Source organism: Lissotriton vulgaris, chromosome 9, assembly GCF_964263255.1.
Source record: "Lissotriton vulgaris chromosome 9, aLisVul1.2, whole genome shotgun sequence".
In the NCBI taxonomy this organism is placed as follows: domain Eukaryota; kingdom Metazoa; phylum Chordata; class Amphibia; order Caudata; family Salamandridae; genus Lissotriton; species Lissotriton vulgaris.
This window is the reverse complement of record NC_141697.1, coordinates 1,240,596,167-1,240,620,271: the sequence shown is the minus strand read 5'-3', so window position 1 is coordinate 1,240,620,271 and position 24,105 is coordinate 1,240,596,167. Positions and strand designations below refer to the sequence as shown.

The 24,105-nt window shown below is 45.6% G+C and overlaps 1 protein-coding gene across 1 annotated transcript in view; it reads right to left on the bottom strand.

Moving 5' to 3' along the window:
* The window catches only part of STAB1 (stabilin 1), a 756,575-nt gene that overhangs the window by 674,216 nt on the left and 58,254 nt on the right, over positions 1-24,105 (bottom strand). The window contains exons 3-4 of the mRNA XM_086939405.1: positions 7,133-7,254; positions 1,353-1,468 (exon numbers count right to left, since the gene is read on the bottom strand). Coding sequence (XP_086795531.1) covers positions 1,353-1,468; positions 7,133-7,254 — 238 coding nt within the window. The remainder of the gene's footprint in view (positions 1-1,352; positions 1,469-7,132; positions 7,255-24,105) is intronic.

The window sequence follows — 24,105 nt, the reverse complement described above, 5'->3', positions numbered from 1 at the left end:
CCCGATATCAACGGGTGGGTGCCACTGGAGAGACTCTACATACTCCGATATCAACGGGTGGGTGCCACTGGAGAGACTCTACATACTCCGATATCAACGGGTGGGTGCCACTGGAGAGACTCTACATACTCCGATATCAACGGGTGGGTGCCACTGGAGAGACTCTACATACTCCGATTTCAACGGGTGGGTGCCACTGGAGAGACTCTACATACCCCGATATCAACGGGTGGGTGCCACTGGAGAGACTCTACATACTCCGATATCAACGGGTGGGTGCCACTGGAGAGACTCTACATACTCCGATATCAACGGGTGGGTGCCACTGGAGAGACTCTACATACTCCGATATCAACGGGTGGGTGCCACTGGAGAGACTCTACATACCCCGATATCAACGGGTGGGTGCCACTGGAGAGACTCTACATACTCCGATATCAACGGGTGGGTGCCGCTGGAAAGACTCTACATACCCCGATATCAACGGGTGGGTGCCACTGGAGAGACTCTACATACTCCGATATCAACGGGTGGGTGCCACTGGAAAGACTTTACATACCCCGATATCAACGGGTGGGTGCTACTGGAGAGACTCTACATACTCCGATATCAACGGGTGGGTGCCACTGGAAAGACTCTACATACCCCGATATCAACGGGTGGGTGCCACTGGAAAGACTCTACATACCCCGATATCAACGGGTGGGTGCCACTGGAAAGACTCTACATACCCCGATATCAACGGGTGGGTGCCACTGGAAAGACTCTATATACCCCGATATCAACGGGTGGGTGCCACTGGAAAGACTCTACATACCCCGATATCAACGGGTGGGTGCCACTGGAAAGACTCTACATACCCCGATATCAACGGGTGGGTGCCACTGGAGAGACTCTACATACTCCGATATCAACGGGTGGGTGCCACTGGAAAGACTCTACATACCCCGATATCAACGGGTGGGTGCCACTGGAGAGACTCTACATACCCCGATATCAACGGGTGGGTGCCACTGGAAAGACTCTACATACCCCGATATCAATGGATGAATGCGTGAAATAATGACATTAGAATACAACAAATAGACTCAACATCACCAGACATGGTGTCTTTGAATATGGGGGGGCTACATCTGCAAACTCTAGAAAATATTTTGAGACATCTCAACCCAAAGCAAACCTTAATTAACCGCATTAATGTGATTAGAACACACTGGGGGTATGCTGTTTTGGTCGCAGGCATCTCTACACTAGTCCCAATCACATCTATTGCATTTAATACTTCAAATAAAGTGTTTTTCTGTTGCACTGCTGAAGAAATGAAAGTAAAAAAAGAAACTGTTGCAACGTACCATGACAGTCCGGTCCCCACCTTCCGGGGCAGCAGTAGCTGGATATGACCTTCTTCTCACACATGTGACTGCAACCGGAGAGAGAGAGGCGCACGTCACCCATGTCCACGGTGTAACTAAAACAACAAAGAGGACATGTGGATGAACACAAGACTGGGACACACATGTGGATGAACACAAGACTGGGACACACAAGTGGATTAACACAAGACAGGGACACACATGTGGATGAACACAAGACTGGGACACACATGTGGATGAACACAAGACTGGCACACACATGAGGATGAACACAAGACTGGGACACACAAGTGGATTAACACAAGACAGGGACACACATGTGGATGAACACAAGACTGGGACACACATGTGGATGAACACAAGACTGGCACACACATGAGGATGAACACAAGACTGGGACACACAAGTGGATGAACACAAGACAGGGACACACATGAGGATGAACACAAGACTGGGACACACAAGTGGATTAACACAAGACAGGGACACACATGTGGATGAACACAAGACTGGGACACACATGTGGATGAACACAAGACAGGGACACACATGAGGATGAACACAAGACTGGGACACACAAGTGGATTAACACAAGACAGGGACACACATGTGGATGAACACAAGACTGGGACACACATGTGGATGAACACAAGACTGGCACACACATGAGGATGAACACAAGACTGGGACACACAAGTGGATGAACACAAGACAGGGACACACATGTGGATGAACACAAGACTGGGACACACATGTGGATGAACACAAGACTGGCACACACATGAGGATGAACACAAGACTGGGACACACAAGTGGATTAACACAAGACAGGGACACACATGTGGATGAACACAAGACTGGCACACACATGAGGATGAACACAATACAGGGACACACATGTGGATGAACACAAGACAGGGACACACAAGTGGATGAACACAAGACTGGGACACACATGAGGATGAACACAAGACTGGGACACACAAGTGGATGAACACAAGACTGGCACACACATGTGGATGAACACAAGACTGGGACACACAAGTGGATGAACACAAGACTGGCACACACATGTGGATGAACACAAGACTGGGACACACAAGTGGATGAACACAAGACAGGGACACACAAGTGGATGCACACAAGACTGGCACACACATGTGGATGAACACAAGACTGGGACACACAAGTGGATGAACACAAGACTGGCACACACATGTGGATGAACACAAGACTGGGACACACAAGTGGATGAACACAAGACTGGGACACACAAGTGGATGAACACAAGACAGGGACACACAAGTGGATGAACACAAGACAGGGACACACATGTGGATGAACACAAGACTGGGACACACATGAGGATGAACACAAGACAGGGACACACATGTGGATGCACACAAGACTGGGACACACATGAGGATGAACACAAGACAGGGACACACATGTGGATGCACACAAGACAGGGACACACATGTGGATGAACACAAGACAGGGACACACATGTGGATGAACACAAGACAGGGACACACATGTGGATGCACACAAGACTGGGACACACAAGTGGATTAACACAAGACAGGGACACACAAGTGGATGAACACAAGACTGGGACACACAAGTGGATTAACACAAGACAGGGACACACATGTGGATGAACACAAGACCGGGACACACATGTGGATTAACACAAGACAGGGACACACATGTGGATTAACACAAGACAGGGACACACATGTGGATGAACACAAGACAGGGACACACATGTGGATGCACACAAGACTGGGACACACAAGTGGATTAACACAAGACAGGGACACACAAGTGGATGAACACAAGACTGGGACACACAAGTGGATTAACACAAGACAGGGACACACATGTGGATGAACACAAGACTGGCACACACAAGTGGATGAACACAAGACTGGGACACACAAGTGGATGAACACAAGACTGGGACACACAAGTGGATTAACACAAGACCGGGACACACAAGTGGATTAACACAAGACAGGGACACACATGTGGATTAACACAAGACAGGGACACACATGTGGATTAACACAAGACTGGGACACACAAGTGGATGAACACAAGACAGGGACACACATGTGGATGAACACAAGACTGGGACACACAAGTGGATGAACACAAGACTGGGACACACAAGTGGATGAACACAAGACAGGGACACACATGTGGATTAACACAAGACCGGGACACACAAGTGGATTAACACAAGACAGGGACACACATGTGGATGAACACAAGACAGGGACACACATGTGGATGAACACAAGACTGGCACACACATGAGGATGAACACAAGACTGGGACACACAAGTGGATTAACACAAGACAGGGACACACATGTGGATGAACACAAGACTGGCACACACATGAGGAAAAACACAAGACAAGGACACACATGTGGATGAACACAAGACAGGGACACACAAGTGGATGAACACAAGACTGGGACACACATGAGGATGAACACAAGACTGGGACACACAAGTGGATGAACACAAGACTGGCACACACATGTGGATGAACACAAGACTGGGACACACAAGTGGATGAACACAAGACTGGCACACACATGTGGATGAACACAAGACTGGGACACACATGTGGATGAACACAAGACTGGGACACACAAGTGGATGAACACAAGACAGGGACACACAAGTGGATGCACACAAGACTGGCACACACATGTGGATGAACACAAGACTGGGACACACAAGTGGATGAACACAAGACTGGCACACACATGTGGATGAACACAAGACTGGGACACACAAGTGGATGAACACAAGACAGGGACACACAAGTGGATGAACACAAGACAGGGACACACATGTGGATGAACACAAGACTGGGACACACATGAGGATGAACACAAGACAGGGACACACATGTGGATGAACACAAGACTGGGACACACATGTGGATGAACACAAGACTGGCACACACATGAGGATGAACACAAGACTGGGACACACATGAGGATGAACACAAGACAGGTAGTGGATGAACACAAGACTGGCACACACATGAGGATGAACACAAGACTGGGACACACATGAGGATGAACACAAGACAGGGACACACATGTGGATGCACACAAGACAGGGACACACATGTGGATGAACACAAGACAGGGACACACATGTGGATGCACACAAGACTGGGACACACAAGTGGATTAACACAAGACAGGGACACACAAGTGGATGAACACAAGACTGGGACACACAAGTGGATTAACACAAGACAGGGACACACATGTGGATGAACACAAGACCGGGACACACATGTGGATTAACACAAGACAGGGACACACATGTGGATGCACACAAGACAGGGACACACATGTGGATGCACACAAGACTGCACAAGACAGGGACACACAAGTGGATGAACACAAGACTGGGACACACAAGTGGATTAACACAAGACAGGGACACACATGTGGATGAACACAAGACTGGGACACACAAGTGGATGAACACAAGACTGGGACACACAAGTGGATGAACACAAGACTGGGACACACAAGTGGATTAACACAAGACCGGGACACACATGTGGATTAACACAAGACAGGGACACACATGTGGATTAACACAAGACTGGGACACACAAGTGGATGAACACAAGACAGGGACACACATGTGGATGAACACAAGACTGGGACACACAAGTGGATGAACACAAGACTGGGACACACAAGTGGATGAACACAAGACAGGGACACACATGTGGATTAACACAAGACCGGGACACACAAGTGGATTAACACAAGACAGGGACACACATGTGGATGAACACAAGACAGGGACACACATGTGAATGAACACAAGACTGGCACACACATGTGGATGAACACAAGACTGGGACACACAAGTGGATGAACACAAGACTGGGACACACAAGTGGATGAACACAAGACAGGGACACACATGTGGATTAACACAAGACCGGGACACACAAGTGGATTAACACAAGACAGGGACACACATGTGGATGAACACAAGACTGGGACACACATGTGGATGAACACAAGACAGGGACACACATGTGGATGCACACAAGACTGGGACACACAAGTGGATTAACACAAGACAGGGACACACATGTGGATGAACACAAGACAGGGACACACATGTGGATGCACACAAGACTGGGACACACATGAGGATGAACACAAGACAGGGACACACAAGTGGATGAACACAAGACAGGGACACATATGTGGATGCACACAGGACTGGGACACACATGTGAATGAACACAGGACTGGGACACACATGTGGATGAACACAAAGCAGGACACACATGTGGATGAACACAACGCAGGACACACATGTGGATGAACACAAGACTGGGACACACATGTGAATGAACACAAGACTGGGACACGCATGTGAATGAACACAAGACTGGGACACCTCTCATGCTCTGGAGCAGGTCCTGGCTCTGGATGGAGCTTCTTACAAACGTCACACATAGGAATACATCACAGTAGGCAGGTATTAATATGGCATTTAGCCATTGAATCTGGCTGCTTTTCCCAAACTTATTGGCATTGGCAGCATTACGGCTGGGGACAATGCCTGCGCTGTAGCAGGCAGGGTCACAGCAAGCTGAGCAGTGGATGCTGATGCCGTCGCTATCCCTGGACCTACTAATTACAGGCAGCACTAGCAGTGACATCACCTGCTGTGCTGAAGCAGCTACCTTTTCTGAAAACAACCCAGTTATACTGCACTGATTAATATATGCAAAAAAAGCATGTTCATTTGGTGTACATTTTGTTTTTGCACTCGGTGTAGGTAAGAAAGTAAAACACATGTCATCTTCCTCTTCTTTAGGAAAGACAACAGGAAACCGCAGAGTTCAAAATAGCAGGAACAGGTACAGGCTGACGACAAGGGTCCTAGGCAGCATCCGTGTTATAGATGAGAGAGAGAGCAGGAGTAAAGAGAAGAAAGAAACAACAGGAGAGGAAAGAGATAAGACGAAGCTAAGTAGAAGAAAAAGACAACAAATCAGATACAAAGAGAAAGCAGCCATGATGTGAGGAAGAGAGAATTAAGAAGAGAGAAGATAGAATGAAAGGATGAAGAGGACAGGAACGATGAAAAAAGGCAGACAAATGATAAAACGGAGACACAGTTAATCACTGCTAGAAGAGTGATAGTAAAGAGCCAAGATCGAGGGGAGGGAGAGCAGAGCATGGATAAAAGTGAAGAGAAAAAAGCAGGGCTAGAATGAATAGAGAGAGGGCAAATCAGAAATGCAGGGAATAAGGTAACACACCAGGTGTGACAAAGATGATAGAAAACAATTAGAGAGGTGAGAGGATAGACTCTTATAGCAAAGACTTAGGGGACAGACAACAGATCAAAGTTAGAAGATAGAGACTGATGCAGTGAGAGTGTTGAAAGTGGGGCTCCCTGGAGGAAGAAGTGAGCGGCGGCCTGCTTGGCAACATTTTCAGCACCTGCACTTCTTTTTTTACAAATTAAGCACTGCAGTGACCTCACAATCACGCATACAAACAACGCATGTACATGCACGCACTCACGTACACACACACACACAAACATAAAGCATGCTAATATGTTAGATCTGTACTGTACCTTGTACCTTGATACAGTGCTGGGACGAGTGACCTCACACACACGTTTGTACATGCACACACGTACGCAACCCCCCCCCAACACACACACACAGCACACTACCTGCATCCGTCGAGTCCAGGCCCCTGTGTGATCTTCTTACCCCCGACAGGACACAGCACTTTGTTGGAAGCTGCACAGGACGTGCAGGGCGTGGTCACGTTCACCTTGTCCATCCGGGTGCACTGGGTGGGAGCAGAAAGAAAGGCACCTGTTAATGATGCGTGTTTCATTCTATAGATAATCCACCCTGTGATAGTACACTTAAAAAGGTCATCATTGTAAGGAATAATCATGGCAAACATATGAGGGAATGACTGTCTAGTTTAGGGGGAATTAAATAATAGATTCATTAGATGGTTGTTATCATGTTAAAACTTTCACAAATTATATGTTCTCCTTTGTAATGAAAACATGCTACAGGTTAAATGGCTCTTGTCATGACAATAGTATCACCTATAAAATATTCCTTCTAAAATAAGAAGCTTCACTGTTTAAATGTTATTTTATATATATATACATATACACACACACACACATATATATATATATCTATATAGCTAAACATGTCGCAGCTGTAAACAAAAAACCGTGTGTCCTGGTAAATAATGTCACACATGTGGATATGTCGAGTAATATGTGCCAGATGTAAGATAATAATGTTAATAAGCAGAGATGTCACCAAACAAAAGCCTTTATCCTGGTACAAATATCGCCGATGACGTTTTTCGATCATGTATAAAAACGTTGCACATTGAAGCATTCTCTGAAATTGAGAAATTGAAAACGAAACATTTGTTTGTCATAAGAGGTGCCACAAACTGAAGGTCCTTGTGATGGTTGAGGTGAAGACAGTGGAGCTTCTCGCTGTTATGAAGGGAGATACCTCGGATTCAAGGCTCTTTCTTATTGTGATCAAATGCAGACATCTCATTGTGGAGACTAAAGCTACAGGGCGTTGTTTTACAATGAGAAGAAATATTAAGAGTTAAGAATTCATTTATTGGAAATCAATTATACAGCTCGAATGGACTTTGCCACAGTTAGAAAATACCTATTTTAAAAATGACTTGGTACACGTTTAAAAGGTTTTTCTAACACAACAAGTGTCCCAGTTGAGCCTTGTGGTTTTGATTTTCGATGCTACAGACATCATTTGTTTGCGTGAAGGTTAGAAATGTCCTGGGTGCGTCAAATGTGTCAAACATTAAATATAACTGTTTATGATCACATATTTTATTGATGAATTATTCAGCTTCAACGCAACAATGCATCATGTTAAATATAAAGTAATGTCATGTTAAATAGACAATATTATTCCTAACAGATGTACGTATATTTTTGTCTAATGAGGCATGTTTTAAGGAGCTTTAATACTTTTTACAATCAATGGTAACTGGAAAATCCAGAAACAAAACACATTAATGTTGTAATGGCTGTAATGCATTCATCTCCCTTTTCACAGTCACATTTTAGAGTTTCTTTGTACAACACAAAAAAAACCTTCTGGGCGCTATATTGTAGCAGTGAGTGATTCAGTCCAAGCTATTTGTGTTTTGGCTTGAATTAATAGCTTTGCTAAATCATTGGGTACATGAATTAATTTCTGGATTAGCAGACTTGCCATTCACAGTACAAAGGAATCCCCATCCACAAAGCTTTTTACGCTTCTCAATTGATGCAAGAAAGAGAAACACATAAAACGTGCAGGTAGGAAATAAATGCCTCTATACCTAGAGGGTTATAAAGCTTTCTTTGTCCCTGCGTTGCCTCTATGAGGGGTAGAGCTAAAGGTGGCCTGGTTATCTATACAGCCTTGGCTCTGAAATGCAGAATAAAGGAAATCTGCTCCCCCCACCCAGATCTCCAAGCGGCTGTCTTAAAGCAAGGCAATGTAAATCTCTGCCTGATTAACCTTCATAATGCAGTGTACACTGCGGGGCCCTGCAAGATCACCTTACTGGGTGAATTTGTTAACCACTTCGATGCTATTGACAGAACCGTTCCGTCACGCCCCTCGGGTGGGCTGTGCTCATGACGGAACGGTTCCGTCACGGCCCGCTCGCCGCGCCTGCGCAGCGCTGATTTCGCGCCTGGGGCGGTGCGTTTCATCAAGCGGGCGGGGCCGTGACGGAACCGTTCCGTCACAAGCACAGCTCACCCGCGAGCCGTGACGGAATGGTTCTGTCACCCACGCAGGTGAGCCTCGCGCCCCCCCCCCGCGACCGTTAACGCTGCGGCGGAATAGCCGCCGCAGCGAAGGTGTTAAGCATCATTGCACCTCTTTTCTTCACTGCCTTATGGTATTAGGTGATTTTAACCTAGGACCGTGCGGAGACCCGGCACTAACATGCACAGGAGAATTGGGTTGTGCAAAGATGGGGGGCTTACATTTTGAGCACTCATTGCAGGGAGATGTACTTAATAACCTACTCAGTGAGTGAGACTTGATCTCAGCCATGTCCATGGTAGACGACTCTTGAATACAGCCTGTTCCTTCTTTTAAAGGCCATAATGGGGGCTCTTTTATAGATCATGTTCTTATTTCTACTGGCTTACAATCTTCTTTCTTGGAGTTTAAAATTAGAAGTAGCATTTTTAGCGATCATAACCCGGTGTGTGTACGTCTCGGTGGCGATTTACTGATTCAACAAGGGAAGAAAACAGCGCCTGGCGTGTTGAAACTCACGGACGGCAGGCGCCGACTTAAGTGGTCCCAGGTGGACCCCATAACATTTTATGATAATATACGGGAATCTTGTGCCCCCGATTTAGCAGTATGTGTGTCCCTTGACTCCTCCCCTGAGAGTGTACTCAATGCCTTTGAGGCTATTGTCAATAAGGCGGGAACCTTGCTGTCTACCCGCTCCCAAAAACCATCGCTCAGAGACCCTAAGTGGTTTGACAGTTTATTTTCAAGAGCGGCGAGAGAGCTAAAGGTGGGTCTGAGGTCTATCCCAAGAGATCAATCTCGAATTAGGCTTCTCCGTATAAACTATAGAAGGGCACTGGCAACTCGGAAATCTGAAATGAAGGACACCACGTGGAAAGAGCTCCTCGAATCAGACTCGGTAGCTAATAGCTCTAAATTTTGGGAAATAATTAATAAGCCCCTCTTTGAAAGGGAAGGGGCGGACGTCATTGACACAAATATCACTGAAGATGTCTGGGTACATCACTTTGGGTCTATATTTAAGTGCACCACATCAAAGATATACCAGAAATTGGGAGGAAGTAATGAAACATTGCCCCCGTTTCTGCTGTGCGAGGTCGAGAAAGGCATCTCTGGCCTGACCTGTAACAAGGCTCCAGACCTCATTAAATCAAACCTGCCCCTCTGCACCCCGGTCCTGACGGCAGTGCTTAATGCAGCAGTGCTGGAAGGCTGCCCAGAATCGTGGGGAACCTCCACGATCGTTCCAGTTTTCAAGAAGGGAGATCATAATAGCACCAGTTGCTATAGACCGATCTCCCTTATTGATTCTGTTGTCAAGGTAGTGGGAGGGGTAGTCCTGAACAGACTGTCCACTTGGGTTAAAGAAAATAGAGTCATCTCCTATATTCAGTATGGGTTTCGCCCGGGGCATTCTACCTTGGCACAATGCCTCAATCTGTATATGATCCTCGGGAAGTACACTGTCGCTCATAAGGGTGCCATCTACATGGCGTTCATGGACCTTTTCTCCGCATTTTTACTGTGTCAATCGGGGGAAATTGTGGCAGTCCATGGACGCCATGGGGGTGGATGTCACTCTAGTTAACTTCCTGAGGGATCTACACAGGGCCACCAGGGCCAATATTAGATTCTCACAGGATCTTGGAGTATCAAGAGATTTTACAGTTACTCGGGGAGTAAGGCAAGGATGCATTTTAGCGCCCTTTCTTTTTAATCTATATATTAACGAGCTAGATAAGTCGCTGATCGAAACTGGGGTGGATGTCCCATACGTAGGGCGAAGGGGCCTTCCCGTCCTCCTTTACGCGGACGACGCAGTCCTTCTGGCTAAAACCGCAAGAGGCCTGCAATCTTTACTGAATGCCTTTCGCAGCTTCATGGCGGATCGCGATTTAGCCATAAATAACTCCAAATCATACATACTAAAGGTTGTGACCCGCCCGTAGCGAAATTATCCCTTCATGATAAATAAAGGAAAAGTGCCAATACCCACAACTATTTCCTACCTGGGAGTCCTGTTCGATGACCATCTAAATTGGGCCGCTTTGGTTGAGAGAAAAAGAGGGGAGATCACACGGGCAAATGCTATGGGGATATGTGGCAGCAGAGGACATCCAGGTGGCGGAGAATAACTTTCTAAAACGATTATTGGGAGTACCAAAGGGAACTTCAAACTTAATCATCCATGAAGAAACCGGGCTCCCATTTATTGGTGACACGCTAGCTATGCGCCCTTAACTTTTTTGGCTTTAGTGCTGGGTAAACAAAGACCTTATTCCTAATCACCAGCTACGTAAAAAGAGCCTTACCTTGGATAACATGCTTAATATCCCCTGGCTAAAATATTTAAAAACCTGGTTTAATGATATGGGACGCCTGGACCTTTTCTCAAGCCCTGACCCGATTACTATCGGGGACGTTGTTTATGATAAAAAGACTTTCTCTCTATGGCACAAATTTAACAGAGATGGGGCAGAACTGGTAAAATCCAGTGTACGCAATTTTATGTTCCTTCGCTGAAACCTTATCTTACATGGCCCCTCTCTTTCCACGAGCAGTTCTTGTTAACTAGGTTCAGGTTTAATTACTACTACCTCCTACGTGTTGTTCCAAAGGGAAGCCATAGAGGGCAGATATTGTCTCCCTTTGGCTGCGATGTTTCATCTCCACAGGCTCTGACGCATTTTATGTTTTTTTGCCACTACTATGATGGCCCCCAAAGGTTTTTCTTAAAACCTTTATTAAAAAAGATTAATTTTACCCAGGTTCGTCCAGCCCTTTGCTTCTTGCAAATGCTGAGGCCCGAAAGTACTTTATTTGTGGTTGTTTTTTTAAAATCTGCAGAGAAAAAACCTTCTCGCACTGTGGTTACTGTATCAACTAAACTTTATTTTGGAGTTTGTACATATTATAGGGATGAAAGTTTTTTAACATGTGTTGTATTAATATGTGAATGAACTATTTTAATATTTGTCCAAGATTATTGTATATGTTTTTTAAACTAAATTGCCCCTTTTATTGCTGTAACACTGCTTTTATGGTTTTCTTACTGTAAAACCGAATAAAGGGACAGATGTATCAAGATACCCTTTTGTGATTCTCAAATAGCGATTTTTAAGGAATCGCTATTTGAGAATTGCAAAATGTTATGTATGTAAAAATTTGCTATTTTTTTGCGATTTCTTAAAATTCCTTAATAGCGATTAGCAAATTGCTAATCGCAATTAAGGAATAATTTCCCATTCATTGCTATGGGCCAGGAGGCCCATAGGAATGAATGTGAAATTATTCAGCATGGGCGAATTGGCAATTTGCGGATTTGCGAATTGGCAATCCGCAAAATTCACGAATTTGCGCGAATTTGAGGATTTTTTTATTTTTGCGTGTTCGTGGGTGTTCGCGAGGCGCTTTGCGTGTTCGCGGGTGTTCGAGAGGCGCTTTGCAATTTCGCTGTTTTTTTTTTTTTGCCTGCTTAATCACTGCCACCCTCTTGTTTTTTATGCCCATCTGCCCTCTGTACCACATGTTTCTCTGCCCTTCTGCCCTCTGCCCCACTCATTTTTTGTCCCCTTCTGCCCTCTGTCCCACTTTTGTGCCCTTCTGCCCTCAGCCCCACTTAGAATGGCGCCGGCAAGCTGCCAGCGCCATTCTAAAATAGCTAGAAATAGCTTCAACAGGAAGCACTAATAGATAAAGTAAAGCAGGTGCTCCAGTTGAAGGTCAAATTAAGTTACACAATCATTAATCACCCCAAGTTTGGGGTGATTCATTATTGTGTAACTGAATTTGAGCAGCACCTGCTTTACTTTATCTATTGGAGCTTCCTGTTGAAGCTGACAGTTGTAACTATTTTAGAATGGCTCTGACAGCTTGCTGACGCCATTCTAAAAGAGTTACAAAAGTCAGCTTGAACTTTTGACCCAATCCGTTCCGTTCGCGGATTTTCGTTCGCGGATTTTGCGGGAAATTCGCAAATCTCGCTGATTGCGAATTTACCGAAAATCCGCAAAAACCGCGAGCGGAATGGATTTTCCGCTCATGCTTAGAAATTATTCTCAATTTGTGATTCGCAATTTGCTAATCGCAAATTGAGAATAATTTCAAGGGTGCAAGGGTGTCTCAAGGACACCCTGCTGCACCCCGGAAATTGACATGTGTGTGTGCATATGGCGCACATACATGCACTAAGGGCATGTATGAGCGTCACATGGCACCTTTAGAATTTTCAAAAAGTGCATTCTTAAAAGAATTTGCAAATTACCACCAACTACAAGTTGGTGATAATTTGCGATTTCTTAGCCTAAATTCGCAAAGCTTAAATGCTACATACATAGCATTTAAGGAATCGCGATTTGCGATTCCTTAAATGCTTACGCAAAATTAAGGAATCGCAAATTTTGCGATTCCTTAATTTTGCGGGGCGATTGTTTGATAAAACGCATTTGCCGATTTTTTTTTGCAAACGCTTCTTTTTTGCGATCCGCAGCGTTTGCGACAAAAAAACGGATGATACATCTACCCAGAAGTATTTTGAAATGGACTAGATACAAACAAAGTCAGATCTGTGCTCTTGCTGCCTCACTCCTATAGCAAGAGGAAAGTGCCAACTTTCTTTTAGTTTACAAATAATTCCTGGGAAAGTCTGACTGTTGCAGCTCGCCACGATTACTCACGCGCATAAGTATTCACTTACAAGTGTGTAAACGAGTGCATTTGACTAACAATGGGCCCGATTCACAGAACTAACTTAAGACAAAATCCTAAACTTACTACTTTTGGTATTCACAGAAGTTAGGATTTTGTCTTAAGTTTGTCTGAAGACAGACTTAAGACAATCCTAACTTAAGTCTGTTTTAAGTCTGTCTTAAGACAAACTTAAGACAAAATCCTAACTTCTGTGAATACCAAAAGTAGTATGTTTAAGATTTTGTCTTAAGTTAGTTCTGTGAATCGGGGCCTATGTTTTTGCTCCTCAGTAAATCCTGTGCACATAAAGGCATTCCATCAGGACACTGTGCATAGGTGCATTGTGAGGGGGCAGGGTGCACATGGCAATGCACCGGGCATTTTTATTTGGGTGTGGGCAGTTAATGTCAGTGGTGGAGTTATGGGTATAAAACTTTCAGTCCAGGAGAGAGTTGGGAAGGAGTCCTCTAGACATATATGCACTGTGAAGTCTGTGCTCAGATCACTTCCCACTTCACTCCTAGCACCAGGTGATTCAGACAGGATAGAGACTGGAAGACTGGATAAAGGCATCCAAGGAGCACTAGACCGCTAACCTCTGGGTGGTGGCAACTTCCTGGTTTGGAGATTCACTTCCATGTCACTGGTAGTAGAATCAGTCCTTAACAGCACTGCACACCGGTCTCCTTGCCTGCCAACATTTCACAGTTATTATAATGTCTTTTAGCTTTCACTCAGTCTGTACACCTGACCATGCATCCATCTCTTTTATGGTTTCTTCCCTCTCCCCCCCCCCCCCGAAGATGGGTGAGGGGAGGCAAAAGGAACTGGCTGGACAAATGTGAATACTTATTCCTAAATCAGAGGGGCTTACAGGTACATGCATCAATATTGCTTTTTGCGATTCCTTAATTGCGAAAAATAAGGAATCGCAATTAAGGAATTGCAAAATGCAATGAATCAAGAAATCGCTAAATAAATTGCGATTTCTTAATATTTCTTAATTGTGACTCACAAATTGCGAGTCGCAATTAAGGAATACCTCCCCATTCATTCCTATGGGCCTAGAGGCCCATAGGAATGAATGGGAAGACATTCTCAATTTGCGATTAGCAATTAGCGAATCGCAAATTGAGAATGCGATTTCAAGGGTGTAGGGGTGTCCAAAGGCACCCTGTTGCACCCCTGAAATCAAACTGTGCACATATGTTGTCCACACACATGTCCTTAGGGCATGTGTGTGCACAACATGAAACTTTGAAAAATGCACAAAAGTGCATTTTTCAAAGTTTTCGCAAATTACCATGAGGTTCAACCTCATGGTAATTTGCTCCGCCTAATTGCGAAATCACAATTTTTTTAAGTTTCATGCATTGCATTTCAGGAATCGCAAAAAGTGATTCCTTAAATGCAATTGCAATTTGAGAATTCGCAAATATTTGCGAATTCTCAAATTCCGAGGGCCTTCACCCTTCATGCATTCCAAAAGCAGATATTGCAATCGCAAACGGACGATTTTTGCGATTCGCACCGTTTGCGATCGCAAAATCCTTTGATGCATGTGCCTGTTAGAGAATTTAAGAAGGAAGGTTTAGGAATGGACATTCTAATACAAACACACATCTGTAAAAGAGTAAGAACACTGCTATTCACAAACTACACTTCTAAAGTTACTACTAGATGTGAAGACAAGTGCAATGCACTCCAGCCCAGCCTAGGAGTACGTCAATCACCGCACATGGCCACTCTCAGTCAATCACCACACATGGCCACTCACAGTCATTCACCACACATGGCCACTCATAGTCAATCACCACACATGGCAACTCACAGTCAATCACCACACATGGCCACTCACAGTCAATCACCACACATCACTCACAGTCAATCACCACACATGGCCACTCATAGTCAATCACCACACATGGCCACTCACAGTCAATCACCACACATGGCCACTCTCAGTCAATCATCACACATGGCCACTCACAGTCAATCACCACACATGGCCACTCTCAGTCAATCACCACACATGGCAACTCACAGTCAATAACCACACATCACTCACAGTCAATCACCACACATCACTCACAGTCAATCACCACACATGGCCACTCACAGTCAATCACCACACATCACTCACAGTCAATCACCACACATCACTCACAGTCAATCACCACACATGGCCCCTCACAGTCAATCACCACACATGGCCACTCACAGTCAATCACCACACATGGCCACTCTCAGTCAATCATCACACATGGCCACTCTCAGTCAATCAACACACATGTCCACTCTCAGTCAATCATCACACCTGGCCACTCACAGTTAATCACCACACATCACTCACAATCAATCACCACACATAACCACTCACAGTCAATCACCAAACACCACTCACAGTCAATCACCACACATCACTCACAATCAATCCCCACATATCACTCACAGTCAACCACCACACATGGCCACTCACAGTCAATCACCACGTATGGCCACTCTCAGTCAATCATCACACATGGCCACTCTCAGTCAATCACTACACATCACTCACAGTCAATCACCACACATGGCCACTCACAGTAAATCAGACGTGAGTCCCTTGCTCACTTTGCCACTGGATTCAAGCAAGCCGGGCTGAAGATGGCTGGAATGCCTGAAACCGGTCCTCGGAAGCTTGTTTCCGGTCCAGGGAAGACATGGCTTGGCAGTTCGGGCTGGACTGTTCCCATGAGGCACAGGGTCAGACTGATTTGCATATAGCCATGTCTGAACTGGGGTGGCAGAGTGGGCTAAAGAATGGTGATGGATTAAACCCAGATCTTTTGACTGGGTGTGAGTGTTTGATTGATTCAGATGCTCCGTCCATCACCACCCCCTTTTGTACCGCTTTTGGCCGCCATAAGTGTGGCAGGGTATGCTCAGACGTGAGTCCCTTGCTCAGTTTGCCACTGGATTCAAGCAAGCCGGGCTGAAGACGGCTGGAGTGCGAGAAACCGGTCCTCAGAAGCTTGTTTCCGGTCCAGGGAAGACATGTCTTGGCAGTTCGGGCTGGACTGTTCCCATGAGGCACAGGGTCAGACTGATTTGCATATAGCCATGTCTGAACTGGGGTGGCAGAGTGGGCTAAAGAACGGTGATGGATTAAACCCAGATCTTTTGACTGGGTGTGAGTGTTTGATTGGTTCAGATGCTCCGTCCATCACCACCCCCTTTTGTACCACTCACAGTAAATCACCACTCATCACTCAAAATCAATCACCACACATCGCTCACAATCAATCACCACACATAACCACTCACAGTAAATCAGGAGTGGTGTGGCTCACTGGTTAGAGGTGGCAGACCCGGAAGCAGAGGACGGCCCGGGACCAGAGTTCAATCCCCGATAATTCTCGCCTCGGTGCCTACTCTAACCAGGGATCACACTTGGCAACTCTGGGCATTAGCTTGCCTCATCTCCACAACGGCCACCCACAAACGCCGGGGATGCCTGGTTTCACCTTGGAGATACCCAGGAGGGACATCTCACAGGGAAAGCCAGGACAGGTTCCCCAGCGGTCTATAGCACCAGGACGCCTCCGGGTAGCAGTGCGCTTTACAAGACACACACATTTACATTTACATTTACCACACATCACCCACAGTCAATCACCACACAGGGCCTCTTTCAGTCAATCATCACACATCATTCACAGTCAATCACCACACATGGCCACTCAAGTCACAGTCAATCACCACACTTCACTCACAGCCAAACACCACTCAAAGTCAATCACTACACATGGGCACTCACAGTCAATCACCACACATCACTCACAGTCAATCACCAAACACCACTCACAGTAAATCATTACACACCACTTACAGTCAATCACCGCACATGGCTACTCACAGTCAATTTCCACACATCACTCACAGTCAATCACCACACATCACTCACAGCCAAACAACACTCACAGTCAATCACTACACATGGCCACTCACAGTCAATCACAACACATCACTCACAGTTAATCACCACGCATGACCACTCACAGTCAATCACCACACATGGCCGCTCTTAGTCAATCACCACACATGGCCACTCTCAGTCAATGACCACACATGGCCACTCTCAGTCAATCATCACACATGGCCACTCACAGTCAGTCAACACTCATCACTCACAGTCAGTCACCACACATCATTCACAGTCAATCACCACACATGGCCACTCACAGTCAATTACCACACATGGCCACTCTCAGTCAATCACCACACATGGCCACTCTCAGGCAATCATCACACATGGCCACTCACAGTCAGTCACCACACATCACTCACAGTCAGTACCTACACATCACTCACAGTCCATGACCACACATGGTCACTCTCAGTCAATCACCGCACATGGCCACTCACAGTCAATCACCACACATGGCCACTCACAGTCAATCATCACACATGGCCACTCACAGTCAATCACCACACATCACTCACAGTCAATCACCACACATGGCCACTCACCGTCAATCACCACACATGGCCACTCTCAGTCAATCATCACACATGGCCACTCACAGTCAATCACCACACATCACTCACAGTCAATCACCACACATCACTCACAGTCAATCATCACACATGGCCACTCACAGTCAATTATCACACATGGCCACTCACAGTCAGTCACCACACATCACTCACAGTCCATCACCACACATGGTCACTCTCAGTCAATCACCACACATGGCCACTCACAGTCAATCACCATACATGGCCACTCTCAGTCAATCATCACACATGGCCACTCACAGACAATCACCACACATCGCTCACAGTCAATCGCCCACAAATCACTCGCAGTCAACTACCACACATGGCCACTCACAGTCAATCACCACACATCACTCACAGTCACTCACCACACGTCACTCTCAGTCAGTCACCAGACATATCACTCACAGTCAATCACCAAACGCCACTCACAGTCAATCACAGCACATCACTCACAATCAATCACCACACATAACCACTCACAGTAAATCAACACACATCACTCACAGTCACTTACCACACATCACTCATAATCAATCACCACACATTATTTACAGTCACTCACAGTCCCATAGAAAGCTTTAAAGACAGGGAAATCAAGTGACACCACATTAGGAAATAAAGTTAAAATAACTCACTTCTTGGAATCAATTGATGATCATTTCCAAATATAGACTTTTGTCCTAATAAAGGGTAACATTAACTAGAGATCCAACTGTCTACGGCAGTGGTTCTTACGCCATGGTCATAGGATCCCTCAGGGCCTGCATTGACGACTCTAGAGGGCTGAGACTGCTTAGCAAATGAAATAATATTAAGAGATTAATAACGTGTATATATATAATGAAGCAAAATGTAAAACTGAATTTTTTTTAAACGTTATTTCAATTAACCCTGGGCAAAGCACTACGCTACGCTTAAGTAGTTTGCGGAGTTTGCGCAACTTCGCACTACACAAACTGCACGTAGCACAGTGCGAACACGTGTAGCACAGCAGTAATTTTTTGCTTGCTTGCGGTCCTCAATGCCAAGTTGGCGACTGCGAGCAAGCAAAATGACATCCTGGCGAGACTTTTTTCTCATTCTCGATCAGCAACATCAAGTTGCCGATTGCGAGCGTGGAAAATAAACACCCTGGCGAGATTCTCAATGCAGGGAGGTCTGCTTTCTCATTGCGAGTGGTTGCGTATGCTTGTGACCAGTTGCGATGAGAAACTACCAGTCCGCGTTGACAGTGCCGGATGCTTGTCCGCACTGTGCAATCATTGAAAACAGCATCTTGAACAGTGCGAACAAGGTACTACGTAGTTCGCGTAGTGCTACGCGTAGTTTGCGTAGTGCAAAGTGCACTTCACGTAGCTACGCGTAGCGCTACTTCGCGAACTACAGCCAGCCCTAATTTCAATGTGAAGGATGTGATATTTGAGGCTACAAAATGAAGTTGGTATCCCCATATTGATTTGTGGGAACAGAACAAGCTAATCAGACAAGTTATAGAATGAACGAAGGCCTCAATGTAATTTAGAGAATCTCCGACCTTCCCATTCAGATTTTTATTTTTTAATATGGTTTTGTGAATTAAATAAAATAGTTCATTATTTTTGTAATAATGACTCAGTGGGTGTCCCCGGATACCAGTAATGATTAAATGGTGGTCCACAGCAGTTAAAAAGTTAATAAGCATGGGACTACGGACTGAAATGTGGCATCCTTTCCACAATAAGTAAGTTTGGTGGTATGTTGAAGGTATGCACGTGGACGATTCGTAATGTGGATGATTCGTGCTCTGGACTGTGCTCAGCACTTAATGCCCCAAAACTTAAACTCAGATTTCAAAAACTGTCTCTTCCCTTTTCCTTCAGACATGATAGAGCGGAGCAGCCTCATGATGTGTCACACCGCCACATAACTAGGATCAGAGTATTAGTGTCCCATGACTGCGGTCAGAGTATTAGTGTCCCATGACTGCGGTCAGAGTATTAGTGTCCCATGACTGCGGTCAGAGTATTAGTGTCCCATGACTGCGGTCAGAGTATTAGTGTCCCATGACTGCGGTCAGAGTATTAGTGTCCCATGACTGCGGTCAGAGTATTAGTGTCCCATGACTGCGGCCACAGTATTAGTGTCCCATGACTGCGGACAGAGTATTAGTGTCCCATGACTGCGGTCAGAGTATTAGTGTCCCATGACTGCGGTCAGAGTATTAGTGTCCCATGACTGCGGTCAGAGTATTAGTGTCCCATGACTGCGGTCAGAGTATTAGTGTCACATGACTGGTGTCAGAGTATGACTGTCACGTGGCTGGTGTCAGAGATGAGTGTCACGCAATTGGTGTCAGAGTATTACTGTCACAGGACTGGTGTCAGAGTCTGACTGTCACGTGGCTGGTGTCAGAGTATTACTGTCACATGACTGGGATTACTGTCATGTGTCTGTGGTCCGAGAAGTACTGTCACAGGACTGGGATCAGAGTATTAGTCTCATGTGACTGTGGTCCGAGTATTAGGGTGCTGAGTGCATATGGTGCCAGCACATTCCATACGGACCAGCCTGCTATCCGTTGCATTGCGTATCGGTGTGGAGTGAGTGTGTGTGTGGGAATGACCGTCTGTGGACCACCTGTGATTCACATCACTGACTGGCAGTGTTGCCTTACACATTGATTTCTTGCTAGAAGAGCATTACGTGTTACATTGGTTTTACCCGTGCTGCCTCCTCTGCCCTTGGTGCTGCTAATTAATGGTATAATTCTGTGTACCTACATATTTCTGATATTGGTGCCATGCGGGGTGCATCCTCTAACTGTTTGGTATTGAATCGAAAGAATTTCTAGGGTGGACAACATGTTGCACCGCATAAGGATGCTGGTGGGGGGGGTATAGAATAGGATCTTTCCGAAGTGTGCATATTGCTGATGTTATTCAAACAAGGTTGGACCTTGTACTGCTAGTAATAATTCCAAATGTGAATTATGCCCGGAAATAGATGATGTTCTTGTTGTGTTGATTATTATGTGTGTTGAATACAAATGTTATTTACATCCATCACGTGTGAAGTCTCTTTTGTGGCGCTAAAGGTACTTATCGTGAGTGAGTGCTGTGCCAATGCTCTACACATTGCCTCTGTGGTAAGACTGACTGCTCATTCCAACCTACCCCTGGATGCGTGCAGGTTATACTCGGGAGCCCAAGGGGAATACTAGGTGGTAGGTTATTTGTGCTGGCATGGTGATCCCACACAAAAATGTGTGGAAAACGTTATTTGTTTTACCTAAATTTGAAGTTTGCAGGGGTTTATGGGTAGGAAAACATAGGGGGATCTACACAAGCCATACCTCACTGGACTCCCCAGGGTATCTAGGTTTTAGAAATGTGTGGGTTTAGTAGGTTTCCCTAGATGGCCGCTGAGCCCGGGACCAAATACCTAGGTGACCCCCCTTGAAAATCCAGGTTGTTTTATGATAGGTATTTTTGAAGTCTCCACAGTACAATTTGGGCCATTTCCTGTTGCATCCACTATGCCTACCCACACAAGTGAGGTAGCATTTTTATTGGGAGTCCTGGGGAACACTGCATGGCAGGAAATTTGTGGCGGCGTAGTGAGCCTACAACTTTCCCACACAGAAAAGTTAGGAAAATTAGATTTTTTTGTTAGCTAAATTTAAGGGTTGCAGGGGATTCTAGGTAGGAAAATGTTGGGAGATCCACGCAAGCCACACCTCCCTAGACTCCCCTGCGTGTCTAGTTTCCAGGGAGGTGTGGCTTGCAATGATCCTCCAACATTTTCCTACCCAGAATCCACACATTTTTCTCATGTTTCTGTGTGGGAAAGTAGTGGGCTCACCGGGCTGACAAAAACTGTCTACCACCCAGCATTCTCCCAGGTCTCCCGATAAAAATGGTGCATCACTTCTGTGGTTAGGCCAAGTACCCACAGCAGGGAAGGGCCCAAAACGTATTGTGGAGATATCAGAATTATCTATCACAAAATGACCTGGTTTTGCAAGGGGGGCTCCGAGGTGTTTGGTCCTGGACTCAGGCGCTATCTGGGGAAACCTACCAAACCCAGACATTTCTGAAAACTAGACACCCGAGGAAGGTCAGGGAGGTATAGCTTGCATAGATTCCCCAATGTTTTCCTACCCAGAATCCCTTGCAAACCTCAAATTTTGCAAAAAAAATCACATGTTCCTCCCATTTCTTGCTGAGATCACAGCACTGTAACAAATGTCCTACTTCTCAGCGTTCCCCTCAGCCTCCCCCTTAAAATGATACCTACCTTGTGTGGGTGGGTCAAGGGCCTGCAACTGGGAAGGGCCAAAAACATAGGGATTGAGGGTACAGCACAGTGTACTCTAAGTGCTATATATTTTTTTTAAATAAGTTTTTAGACGATTCTGCGTTAGACACCCACACAAGTGAGGTATCATTTTTATTGGGAGACCAAGGGGAATGCTGGGCGGTAGGACATTTTTGCTGGCGTGGTGATCCCACACAGAAATGTAAGGAAAATGTGATTTTTGGTAGCTAAATTGGAGGTTTACATGGAATTCCTGGTAGGAAAAAGGTGGATGATCAACGCATGCTGCACATCCCTGGACTCCCCCGGGTGTCTAGTTTTCAGGAAAGTCTGGGTTTGGTAGGTTTCCATGGATGACTGCCGAGCCTGGGACCAAAAATGCATGTGACACCCTTGCAAAACGAGGTTGGTTTGTGATAGATCATTTTGATGTCTCCACAAGGTGTTTTAGGCCCTTCCCTGCCGCAGGTATTTTGCCCACCCACACGAGTGAGGTACCATTTTAAACAGGAGACCTGGGGGAATGTGGGGTGGTAGGATATTTGTGTCAGCCCGGTGATCCTACCACTTTCCCACCCAGAAATGTGAGATAAATGTGATTTTGTTTTCAGATAAAATTGAGTAAGGGTGGACGAAGATGGCCGAGTACCACAATGCGGAACTCCCTGGAGTTGAACAAAAACTCTGTGAAACCACCCTCCTCCGTCTCACCCTAATTAATAAAACAGAGACCTCACATAACTTCGGTAAAACAACAAGTAACTCTATCTTTAAATGCTAAAATGCATATAGTCATCTCACAAAAGTGAAAATGAAAATATAGCAAGTAGTGAGAGAATTGATGATTTTGGGATCCTTCCTAACCTAGTGAGAGAACTAAGAAGATACCTTGAACACAAAGAGCACATCTTGCTGGACGATTCGGTGGTGGTCCCATCCTCCTAGGACCACCCCAAGCACAGTTATGGGCAAAAATACAATCCCAACCAAAGTCCTTGCAAAGCATTATGGGAGGAGATTCTAGAGTGCAGTGAATATTATAGTGTCCAATATCAAAACATTCCTCAAGGGCAGCGGCTCTCCCGGCTCAGCTGAGCTAATTCTATATTATTTACTGCAGAAAGATGGTGGCAAATTTGTTTGGGATGGAGGCATTGGCATGCCCGTTCTGGGCAGGCCTCCCTTTACGTACAAATAAAAAAATCCCTGGTGCCTAGTGGGCTTTCTGCTCGCCCCCCCCAACCGTTGGGATATCTGGGGCTATTGTCCCCATCTGCCTCCTGGGAAGGGGGGGGGGGCAGAAAGACGTTTTCCTTTTTGGGGGAGAAAGGGT